This window comes from Cherax quadricarinatus, unplaced genomic scaffold (genome assembly GCF_038502225.1).
Source record: "Cherax quadricarinatus isolate ZL_2023a unplaced genomic scaffold, ASM3850222v1 Contig227, whole genome shotgun sequence".
Taxonomy (NCBI): domain Eukaryota; kingdom Metazoa; phylum Arthropoda; class Malacostraca; order Decapoda; family Parastacidae; genus Cherax; species Cherax quadricarinatus.
The window spans coordinates 184,352-197,500 of NW_027195253.1; the positions used below are offsets into that span (position 1 = coordinate 184,352).

General features: G+C 41.3%; 1 protein-coding gene across 2 annotated transcripts in view; it reads right to left on the reverse strand.

Annotated features, from left to right (window-relative positions):
- The window catches only part of LOC128704573 (uncharacterized), a 78,987-nt gene that overhangs the window by 26,825 nt on the left and 39,013 nt on the right, over window positions 1-13,149 (reverse strand). The window contains exon 2 of one of the 2 annotated variants that reach the window (XM_070080218.1): window positions 13,007-13,149. This exon is cut by the window's right edge and continues 113 nt beyond it. In XM_070080218.1, coding sequence (XP_069936319.1) covers window positions 13,007-13,149 — 143 coding nt within the window. The remainder of the gene's footprint in view (window positions 1-13,006) is intronic. The other variant, XM_070080217.1, reaches the window with a different exon arrangement.

Here is a 13,149-nt window from a genome sequence, read left to right on the forward strand (position 1 = left end):
ATCGTTATGCGGGGGTCCACTGTACTAATAATACTACTATTACTAATAATAATAGTAATATTTTATTTTAGCATGGTTCATGTTTGTAAACAGGAGTGTAATAATTGGGTGTACTTGCCAAAGGCTCCTTTAGATGCAGAGCATTTTAGGCAAACTTAAGACTAACTTAAGATTAATAAGAAAATAACATTATTGTCATTGTCAATATGGCCATTAGGTGAGTTACAACGAATACAAGAAAATTTAATATTCTATTGGTTCACTCTACATGGTTTTAATTACTCTCAATATAGACAAAACCTACTTCACGCAATTTGGAAACAGAGCTTCAAATGTACAGCTGAGCATATTGATAAATGGTTCACCCATTTCAAGACACACAGAAGGCAAATTTTTAGGCCTTCAACCTTACTGCAGTCTCAAATTCCAGACCCACATACAGGAAACATCCAAGAAAGTCTCTAAAACAGTAGGAATCCTTTCAAAGATACGATACTATGTACACCAAATGGCTCTTCTTGCTATTTACCACTCTCTCATCTACCCTTACCTCACCTATGGTATTTGTGCATGGGGATCAACCACAGAAAATCACCTTCAACCTTTAATAACCCAAGAAAAAGCTGCTGCGCAATTCATTACCAACTCCTGCAATAGACAGCACACTCCACGGCTATTTATGAGCCTTAACTTGCTTAATATACAAAACGTTCACCCTTATTATTGTGCTTACTTTACACACAGAACATTATTCTCAAATATAAACCCTCCTCTCAAACTCCTCCTTGATAACTACAACAGAACACACAGGCATAACACAAGACACACAACACTCTTCCATATCCCTCGTGTCCATCGCTTCCTATGCAAAAATGCTATGCACATAAAGGGCCTGAATGTCTGGAATACATTGCCAGAACAGTGTTAGATGAATCCATGTTAAAGGAACTGAAGAGCTTACGAGAAAAATAGGGTCACATTCCTGGGACCCCCAAAAATGTTAAAGGAACTGAAGAGCATACGAGAAAAATAGGGTTACATTCCAGGGACCCCCAAAAAAGTCAAACAACTTTCATTTCAGGTCTCTAAATCTTACACAAATAAAAATGATAATGCAATTGTTTATTGTCATATGTATGATTTTTCTGTTGTTTAAGGCTACCTTAAATTGTGGTTATTGGTGTTTGTTGATGATTGTGAAGGAGGGAGTGGAGACACATGCTGAGTCCCATCTGGGCATGGTGGATCAACCAGGCTGTTACTGCTGGCCATAAGCAAGCTGACGTACGAGCCACAGCCTGGTTGGTCAGGTACTGACTTTAGGTGCCTGTCCAGTGAATTCTCAAAGACAGCCAGGGTTCAATTGGTATTCCCCCTATGTATGCTAGGAGGCAGTTGAACAGTCTTGGGCCCCAAACACTTACTAAATTGTCTCTCAATGTACTTGTGGCACCACTGCTTTTCATCGGGGGAATGTTGCATCTACTGCCGAGTCTTTTGCTTTCAAAAGGAGTGATTTTCCTGTGCAGGTTTGGTACCAATCCCTCCAGGACCTTCCAAGTCTATATTATCATGTATCTCTCTCACTTGCATTCCAGGGAATACAGATCAAGGACTTTCAACTGTTCCCAGTAATTTAGGTGCCTTATTGTACTTATATGTGCAGTGAAAGTTCTTTGTACACTCTTCAAGTCTGCAATGTCGCCAGCCTTAAAGGGGACCATTTGTGTACAGCATTTTTTCAGCCTAGAGAGCACAAGTGATTTGAAGAGAATCATCATCAAGGTTCTCATTATCCATCCCATCAATTTCCTAGCAAATGAGGTAGATACATTGTTGTGGTCTTTGAAGGCAAGATCTTCTGACATTATCACTCCTAGGTCCTTCACAGTACTTTTCCACTCTATTGTATGGTTAGAATTTGTCGTATACCCTGACACATTTTTAATTTCCTCAAGTTTCCCATATCTGAGTGGTTAAAATTTCTTCCCAATGAGCTTCATATAGTTTTGAGTGACACATTTGAAGATTTGGTTGATGTCCACTTGGAATCTCGCAGTGTCTTCGATGGAGGTCACTGCCATGGTAATCCGAGTGTCATCTGCAAAGGAAGACATGGAGCTATGGCTTACATCTCTGTCTATGTCAGAAATGAGGATGAGGAATAGAATGGGAGCGAGTACTGTGCCTTGTAGAACAGAGCTTTTCACCGTGGCACCCTGGGACTTTACTCTGTTTACTATTACTCTTTGTGTTCCATTTGTCAGGAAGTTACAGATCCATATACCAACTTTTCCTGTTATTCCTTTATCACTCATTTTGCGTGCTATTACACCATGGTCACACTTGTCGAAAGCTTTTGCAAAGCCCTCTACAGCAGCCAGGACCTTGTCATAGTGGTCCAGTAGCTGGGACAGGCAGGAGCGACCTGCTCTAAACCCATGTTGCCCTGGGTTCTGTAATTGATGGGTATCTAGGTGATTTGCTATCTTGCTTCTTAAAACCCTCTCAAAGATTTTTATGATATGGGATGTTAGTGCTATCAGTCTGTAGTTCTTTGCAATTGTTTTATTGCCACCTTTGTGGAGTGGGGCTATGTCAGCAGTTTTTAGTGTGTGTGGGATGACCCCTGTGTCCATGCTCCTTCTCCATAAAATGCTGAAGGCACACGATAGGGGCTTCTTGCAATTCTTGATGAACATGGAGTTCCACGAGTCTGGGCCTGGAGCAGAGTGCATGGACATGTCATTTATTGCCTTTTCAAAGTCTTGTGGAGTTAGGATAATACAGTGGACCCTCACGTAACGAACGCATCGCATAATGTTAAATTCGCCTAACGATACATTTTAACGCAAACATTTTGCCTCGGCTAACGCTAAAAAACTCACCTAACGATATTCGTTCTCGGGTACCAATTAATATCGTTAGGTGAGGGTCCACTGTATACGAGATTTTTGAGATGACCAAATTTGGGGATTCATTTGTAAAGAATTCATTTGGATTGTTGATATTAGTCTGGGCAGCAGCTCGGTGAACAGTGAGTCATACTGGGGCTTTAGTATCTCACTTATTTCTTGGCTGTCATCTGTGTATGTCCCATCCTGCCTAAGCAGGGACCCAATACTGGATGTTGTGAGGTGGATGATAGTCCAGTCAGGAAGTCAGTCCACTTAGTAAATCTGTCAAATCAATAAGTCATTCAGTAAACCAGTCAAGTCATTCAGTTAATCAGTCAAGTTATTCAGTAAGTCAGTCAAGTCATTCAGTAAACCAGTCAAGTCACGCCAGTCAAGTCATTCAGTAAATCAATGAAGTCAGTAAATCAGATGACAACATGGGTTATTCATTGCACAAGCCCGTATATTTGCTTCACTTTTTTTAATCATACGAACCGACACTTCATTAAGGTCAAAAACTCTCATCATGTCCACCACACATGCACCACACTTAAGCTTATCTAATATCTCTATTTTCTTCATAACTCCAAGACTTGAATGTTTTAACTTTGTCTTGTATGCCTCCTGGGTGCCATGGTTCCTTAGCAGATGCAATGTATGCTAATGAAAAGACCAAAACTCAATTCATAGACAATGCTCGGTACTGTATTGGACAACATGTACAGAGCACTGGTACGGAGGTAGCAGGGTAGGAAACCAGGTCCTTCCCCGCAAAAGACAACTGCTTGACCCACAGGTAGACTGCCTAGCAGACATTACACAGGGAAAAATCTCATCCGGCCAGCTTGCAGTGCTGAAATTTTTTCCTTACCGAGAAGCAGAAACATTTAAATTGAATTTTACAGTGTAAAATGAAAATATGCAGCAATCTGACAATAGTGTAAAGGATAAAATGCATATTTTTAAATGTTTGTACAGTAGTGTGCTGTATATTGTAATAAACAGAACAGAAGAAATAAGCTGTAATATACATTAGTATTTAGGTATGCATAAGCTAAAAGAATCCTTTAGGAGTCAGGAATCGCGGGAAGAACTAAAAGCCATAAATGAAATCAAAAGAAACCCAAAGTATTTCTTCTCCTATGCCAAATCAAAATCGAGAACAACGTCCAGTATTGGGCCCCTACTTAAACAAGATGGGTCCTACACAGATGACAGCAAGGAAATGAGTGAGCTACTCAAGTCCCAATATGACTCAGTTTTTAGCAAGCCGCTAACCAGACTGACTGTCAAAGATCAAAATGAATTTTTTATGAGAGAGCCACAAAATTTGATTAACACAAGCCTATCCGATGTTATCCTGACGCCAAATGACTTCGAACAGGCGATAAATGACATGCCCAAGCACTCTGCCCCAGGGCCAGACTCATGGAACTCTGTGTTCATCAAGAACTGCAAGAAGCCCCTATCACGAGCCTTTTCCATCCTATGGAGAGGGAGCATGGACACGGGGGTCGTCCCACAGTTACTAAAAACAACAGACATAGCCCCACTCCACGAAGGGGGCAGTAAAGCAACAGCAAAGAACTACAGACCAATAGCACTAACATCCCATATCATAAAAATCTTTGAAAGGGTCCTAAGAAGCAAGATCACCACCCATCTAGAAACCCATCAGTTACACAACCCAGGGCAACATGGGTTTAGAACAGGTCGCTCCTGTCTGTCTCAACTATTGGATCACTACGACAAGGTCCTAAATGCACTAGAAGACAAAAAAAATGCAGATGTAATATATACAGACTTTGCAAAAGCCTTCGACAAGTGTGACCATGGCGTAATAGCGCACAAAATGCGTGATAAAGGAATAACAGGAAAAGTCGGTCGATGGATCTATAATTTCCTCACTAACAGAACACAGAGAGTAGTCGTCAACAGAGTAAAGTCCGAGGCAGCTACGGTGAAAAGCTCTGTTCCACAAGGCACAGTACTCACTCCCATCTTGTTCCTCATCCTCATATCCGACATAGACAAGGATGTCAGCCACAGCACCGTGTCTTCCTTTGCAGATGACACCCGAATCTGCATGACAGTGTCTTCCATTGCAGACACTGCAAGGCTCCAGGCGGACATCAACCAAATCTTTCAGTGGGCTGCAGAAAACAATATGAAGTTCAACGATGAGAAGTTTCAATTACTCAGATATGGTAAACATGAGGAAATTAAATCTTCATCAGAGTACAAAACAAATTCTGGCCACAAAATAGAGCGAAACACCAATGTCAAAGACCTGGGAGTGATCATGTCGGAGGATCTCACCTTCAAGGACCATAACATTGTATCAATCGCATCTGCTAGAAAAATGACAGGATGGATAATGAGAACCTTCAAAACTAGGGAGGCCAAGCCCATGATGACACTCTTCAAGTCACTTGTTCTATCTAGGCTGGAATATTGCTGCACACTAACAGCACCTTCCAAGGCAGGTGAAATTGCCGACCTAGAAAATGTACAGAGAACTTTCACTGCGCGCATAACGGAGATAAAACACCTCAATTACTGGGAGCGCTTGAGGTTTCTAAACCTGTATTCCCTGGAACGCAGGCGGGAGAGATACATGATTATATACACCTGGAAAATCCTAGAGGGACTAGTACCGAACTTGCACACGAAAATCACTCACTACGAAAGCAAAAGACTTGGCAGACGATGCACCATCCCCCCAATGAAAAGCAGGGGTGTCACTAGCACATTAAGAGACCATACAATAAGTGTCAGGGGCCCGAGACTGTTCAACTGCCTCCCAGCACACATAAGGGGGATTACCAACAGACCCCTGGCAGTCTTCAAGCTGGCACTGGACAAGCACCTAAAGTCAGTTCCGGATCAGCCGGGCTGTGGCTCGTACGTTGGTTTGCGTGCAGCCAGCAGCAACAGCCTGGTTGATCAGGCTCTGATCCACCAGGAGGCCTGGTCACAGACCGGGCCGCGGGGGCGTTGACCCCCGGAACTCTCTCCAGGTAAACTCCAGGTAAACTGGTCAGAGAGCTTGTTGTAAGTCTGAGTCATTGGTAAATAAGTACGTTGCTAACTGAGGAGAAGCTGAATTCTTATTCATAATTTTATCTGCTTCAACACATTTGGGTTATTCTCACTCAGTTTATTTTATTAAGAATATTATTAATGTCTTATAAACATATATGTAAAATATTGTTTCATCTCAGTTGTAATAATTAAGGTTCCTACTTTCACTACTAATGTAATTTTTATTACAATTTCTTATTTTGAATTAGCTGAATACGTAATTTTAAATTAGCATAATCTAAGTGTTTTATTTTTATGTATTTTGCTATGATTTTATTTCCTTCATTCAAATTTGGTTCTCTTTCTTTTAACGAACCGGGGGTATCCCACCCAAGCAGCGTGTCTCAAAAAGTTTCTCTTTTTAACTTTAGTAATGTATACAGGATAAGTGGTTACTAGCCCCTTGCTCGCAGCATTTTAGTCACCTCTTATAACACGCATGGCTTATAAGAACATAAGAAAGAAGGAACACTGCAACAGGCCTACTGACCCATGCAGAGCAGGTCCATGTCCCCCCCAGATTAGCCCAATGATGCACCCAGTCTGGTCACCTCCACTCAAGGATGGAGCACTGCACCAGACCCAACAGCACAAGCTAGTCAGGTCCAACTCACACCCACCCACACTCACTCATGTATTTATCTAACCTATTTTTAAAACTACACATTTTAGCTTGAATAACTGTACTCGGGAGTTTGTTCCACTCATCCTCAACTCTATTACGAAACCAGTGCTTTCCTATATCCTTCCTGAATCTGAATTTTTCCAACTTGAAACCATTGCTGCGAGTCCTGTCTTGGCTGGAAATTTTCAGCACGTTATTTACATCCCCTTTATTTATTCCTGTTTTCCATTTATACACCTCGATCATATCCCCCTAATTCTACTCCTTTCGAGAGAGTGCAGATTCAGGGCCCTCAGTCTATCCTCATAGGGAAGATTTCTGATATATGGGATCATCTTTGTCATCCTCCTCTGTACGTTTTCCAGAGCATTTATATCCATTCTGTAATATGGTGACCAGAACTGAGCAGCATAGTCTAAATGAGGCCTAACCAAGGATATATAGAGTTGAAGAAAAACCTGAGGACTTCTATTATTTATACTTCTAGATATGAAGTCAAGAATTCTGTTAGCTTTATTGCGAACACTAATGCACTGTTGTCTTGGTTTTAGATTACTGCTAACCAGAACTCCTAAATCATTTTCGCAATCAGTAGTATTAAGATCTACATTATTTAGTTTATATGTGGCATGGTTGTTTAACTGTCCAACATTTAGAACTTTGCATTTGTCAATATTAAACTGCATCTGCCACTTCTCCGACCATTGCATCAGTCTATTCAAATCATCCTGGAGTGCTCTAGTGTCCTCATTAGAATGAATTGGATGGCCTATTTTGGTGTCGTCAGCAAATTTGCTTATGTCACTATTCATTCCCTCATCTATGTCGTTTATGTAAATAGTGAACAACAATGGGCCCAACACTGACCCATGAAGAACACTGCTTGTGATGTGTCCCCATTCTGATTTCTCCCCATTTATGCAAACTATCTGCTGTCTATTTGTCAGCCATGCCTCTACCCAGGAAAAAATTTCTCCTCCTATTCTGTGTGCCTTAAGTCTCCTCAATAGCCTCTGGTGTAGAACTTTATCGAAAGCCTTACTGAAGTCCATATACACAATATCATATTCATTACCATGATCTACCTCCTCAAACACCTTAGTGAAAAAAGTTAGTAAATTCGTAAGACAGGAACGCCCCTTGTAAAGACCGTGTTGAGATTCATTAATCAATCTGTGCCTGTCAAGATGGCTACGAATTGCTTCGGCAATTAATGATTCCATAAATTTTCCCGCTATGGAGGTAAGGCTTATTGGTCTATAGTTCAAAGCCAAGGACCTGTCACCTGCCTTGTAAATAGGTACTTTATTTGCCATTTTCCACTTATCAGGCACTATGCTAGTTTGTAGTGATATGTTGAAAAGATTAGCCAAAGGTATGCTAAGTTCCTCTTTACATTCCTTTAACACCCTTGCAAACAGTTCAACAGGGCCTGGGGATTTGTTAGGTTTTAATTTCTCTATTTGTCTGAGGACCATGTCACTAGTTACTGCAATCGTACATAGTTTATTATCCTGTTCTATATACAGTGGACCCTTGACTAACGCTATTAATCCATTCCTGAGAGCTCATCGTTAGTCAAAATAATCGTTAGTCAAGTTAATTTTCCCCATAAGAAATAATGGAAATCAAATTAATCCGTGCAAGACACCCAAAAGTATTGAAAAAAAAAATTTTAACACATGAAATATTAATTTTAATACACACAAACTGAAGAAGACATGCACAGTTACATGACACTTACCTTTATTGAAGATCTGGTGATGAGTGATGGGATGGGAAGAGGGGAGTGTGTTGATGGTCTTAGTGTTTAGAAGGGGAATCCCCTTCCATTAGGACTTGAGGTGGCAAGTCCTTTTTCGGGGTTACTTCCCTTCTTTTAATGCCACTAGGACCAGCTTGAGAGTCACTGGACCTCTGTCGCACAACATATCTGCCCATAGAGGCCTTTACCTCCCGTTCCTTTATGACATTCCTAATGTGTTTGACAACATTGTCAGTGTCACCATTAAACACTTGTTCAGGTTTCAGTCCTTCACTGTCTATGTACTCCTTGAATTCCTGCACATATTTTTCAGCTGCTTTTTGGTCCAAACTGGCAGCCTCACCATGCCTTATCACACTATGTATGCCACTACGATTCTTAAATCTCTCAAACCAACCTTTGCTGGCCTAAAATTCACTCACATCACCACTAGTTGCTGGCATTTTTCTAATTAAATCATCATGCAACTTCCTAGCCTTTTCCCATATAATCGCTTGAGAGATGCTATCTCCTGCTATCTGTTTTTCGTTTATCCATACCAATAACAGTCTCTCAACATCTTCTATCACTTGCGATCTCAGTTTCGAAAACATAGTTGCACCTTTGGCAAGAACAGCTTCCTTGATTGCCGTTTTCTTGGCCACAATAGTAGCGATGGTTGATTGGGGTTTTGTGTACAGCCTGGCCAGCTCGGAGACATGCACTCCACTTTCATACTTAGCAATGATCTCTTTCTTCATATCCATAGTGATTCTCACCCTTTTTGCTGTAGGGTTGGCACTAGAAGCTTTCTTGGGGCCCATGGTGACTTATTTTGCAGGTGCTATCACTAAAAAGGCTGTGATAATATGAAATGTTCCGATTGTATGCTTGGAAGCGACCGCGGTGGCTGGCTGGCTTGTAAACACTGGCCAGAAGTGGACGCGTCTCAGACGGAAGGAATAGTGTTGGTCGAGTTTTTTAGCGCTAATCGAGGCAAAATTTTTGCGATAAAATGTATCGCTAGTCAGATTTATCGTTAATCGATGCCATCGCTGGTCGAGGGTCCACTGTAATCTAATATTTCAGGAATATCACTAGTATTTTCCTGGGTGAAAACTGAGAGGAAGTAGGTATTGAGAATTTCACACATATCCTTATAACTGTCAGTGATCTGACCAGAGTTACTCTTAAGTGGGCCAATCTTGTCCATAATCTTACTTCTGTATACTAATCTTACTTCTGTAATCTTACTTCTGGGTTAGTCTTTGAATCCCTTGTGACCTTAGTCTCATAATCCCTTTTGCTTTTCTTATTCCTTTCTTTATTTCTCTCTTTAATTGAATATATTGATTTCTTAACTGCCAATCCCCTCTTTTAATATGCCTCTCTTCTGACCAAAGAGATGTTTTAATCTATTGTTCATCCATTTGGGATCATTTTTGTTAGATCTAATTTCCCTACTTGGAACAAAAGTTGTCTGGGCAGCTAGAACTATGCTCTGAAAAACGTCGTATTGGCAACCAAGATCACCTACCTGACCCATAGTCAGGACATCCCAATTTAGCCCACCCAGGTAATTTTTCAGTCCCATGAAGTCGGCCAAGTGAAAATCTGGGACAGAGATTTGATTGCAGTTATCTGGATAATTCCATGATATATTGAAACTAAGCAATTTGTGATCACTTTCCCCAAGCTCATCATTAACCTCAAGATTATTAATTAGTGAATCTTTGCTGGCAAGAACCAAGTCAAGCAGATTGTTTCCTCTAGTTGGTTCTGTCACAACCTGTTCTAAAAAGCAATCCTGAACCGTATCAAGAAAGTCACTAGACTCAAGATTTCCTGTCATATTGTTCCAATCAATTTGTCTAAAAGTTAAAATCTCCCATTATCACAACATTTTCATATCTAGATGCCTTATGAATTTTGTCCCATAACAGTTTACTGCACTCCCTATCTATCAAGGTTTGGGGGCCTATAAATCACACCCAAAATTAATTTGTCACGTCCCTCGAGAAACTGTAGCCAAACAGATTCTGTGTTTGATGTTTCTAATTTTATATCATATCTAAGACAACAATTTAAATTTTCTCTGACATACATCGCAACTCCACCACCCTTCCTGTTGACCCTATCAGTGTGGAATAGTTTATAACCCTGTATGTTGCATTCAGAAGGCAGTTCTCTATCTTTCAGGTTGAACCAGGTCTCTGTTATGCCAATAATATCTATATTACCTACACTTGCAAGTAATCTTAGCTCATCTATCTTATTTCTTAGACTCCTACTATTTGTATAGTAAACCTTGCATACATATCACGTTCGCCAAAGAATAGGTCCCAGTTATCAATGAATGGGATTGCAAGTTCCTTGCAGTACCTGTCTAGCCAGAAATTTATACCAATTGCCCTAGACATCCATTCATTGCACACTCCCTTTCTAGGCAAGATGCTACATATGACTGGGATCCCTCCCTTAGACCTAACTACTTCTATGGTTAACCTGTACTTATCCAGCAGCTCCTCTCTCCTGCCCTTCCCAATGTCATTACCCCCAGCACTAAGACAGATAATGCGCTTGTTCCAATTACCTGCCATAATGTTATCCAACCTGCTATGTCACCAACACCAGCTCCAGGAAGGCACGCTCTCTGTCTGACCTTTCTGTCTCTGTTACAAAATGCACGGTCCATATATCTTACCAGAGAATCGCCTACTATTAAAATATTCTTACCTTGATTAGCAGGGGAATCAGTGGTACCTTCAACCTCACTAACCACTGAAGTACACTCGTCTTGGAGAACAGAGAATCGATTTCCTACCTTCACATCTTCTCTATTAACTCTCCTCATCTTCCTTCTTCCTGAACTGTGAACCACTTGCCACTTAAAGCGGCTGCCACTCTCACTGCTGGTGACCATTTTCTCCTTACCAGCTAAATGCTTCTCACACTCACACCCAAACTCATCTATGCGAAGCTTCAGCTTCCTATTTTCCTCTTGAAGTAGAATCTCTTTCTTCAACACTTGAACCTGAGATTCTAAAACACTACAACAAGCCATGGTGCTTGGTAACACCCCACGCTAACTCCCAAGAGCTTAGGCAGGTATGACCGCAGGTGACCACTGACCTCAGCATACTGACCACTGACCTCAGCGTACTGGAAGATGAATTCTGTTCCACTTCCCCATGGAAATAAGAGGAAATAAACAAGAACAAGAACTAGTAAGAAAATAGAAGACAATGCAGAGGGGTGTGTGTATATATATGTTTGTACATGCATGTGTAGTGTGACCTAAGTGTAAGTAGAAGTAACAAGACGTTCCTGAAATCTTGCATGTTTATGAGACAGAAAAAAGACACCAGCAATCCTACCATCATGTAAAACATTAACAGGATTCTGGTTTACATTCACTTGGCAGGATGGTAGTACCTCCCTGGGCAGTTGCTGTCTACCAACCTACTACCTAGGACATTTGGTTCATATACATTTAATCTACTTTTCTGGTAAATATCATTTGTGCCTTTTATACATATATTTAAAACACTATAGTCCTTCTAGAAGTAAGTTAGGTTCAAACTTGCCTGAAATGCTCTGCATACCTAAGAGAGTTTCCACTATACAAATAACCTGCACATAGGAGACTGCTTACGATGATGTTTCAGGCCAACTTGGACCATTTACAAAGTCACACTAACTGTGACTTTATAAATAATCCAAGTAAGACCAAAACATTGTCATAAGCTCCTCTTTCCTATGTGCAAGTTATTTATGTATTATTCCAGTCACGGTATTGTGCGTTTTTGCTCTTTCTGGGTTTCCGAGTGACTGATGTAATGTCATCCAATTTTGTACAATGTATTATGTGGTAATAGATGTTGACTGACAGGGATTTCTTGAGTGTATGAGGAAGATGGTTCATGTAGAAGTGTTTGTTGGTGTGTGACAAAGATGGCTCATGTAGAATTGTTTGGAAGGTGTAGGTGTAGAAGATGGTTCATGTAGAAGTGTTTGCAAAGTATGGGTATGGAAGGAGGAGGGCTAATGCATAAAAAACTCTTTGGAACCTGTGAGAGTGAAAAGCAAAAATTGGTGAAGGAGTGGACATGGTTGTGTGAGGGCTGGTGCAAGAGTGAGAGGAGAGGGGTGCAGGAGTGGATATGGTTGTATGAGGGGCTGGTACAAGAGTGAGGGGAGAGAGGTGCAGGTAGGCAGGAGACAGAATGTGTGAACTGTGTGCACAAAGATGGGTAGGGGCTGGTACATGAGTGTATGGAGGTACATTACCAGTGTGTGGAGGGTATGGCACGGGTGGACAGGTAATGTTGCAGGAGTGTGGAGAGTTTGGGTGTGGGAGAGTTGGGCTGGTGCAGGAGTGTGTGAAAGTTGTGAGTGTGGGTACTCACAAGACAAAAGAGTGAGTGGAGGGTGTAGTCACAAGTAAGCAGGGGCTGGTGCATGAGTGTGAAGGTACAGTAAGAGTTGGGCCCAAAACTGTTTAACCTTGAGACTTTGGGCATGGGTGATTGGAGGATACAGAGTGTGAAGGTACAGTAAGAGTGGTAAGTATAATAGTCACCTTGCAGGTGTGGGCATAGGTAGGTGGAGGCTGCAGTGTGAAGGTATGGTAAGAGTGGTAAGTGTAAAAGTCACCTTGAGGGTGTGGGCATGGGTAGGTGGAGGCTGTAGAGTGTGGAGGTATTGTAAAAGTGGCAAGTGTAATAGTCACCTTGAGGGTGTGGGCATGGGAGGGTGGAGGCTGGCGGAGAAGAGTGTGGAGATACAGTTGACCATCT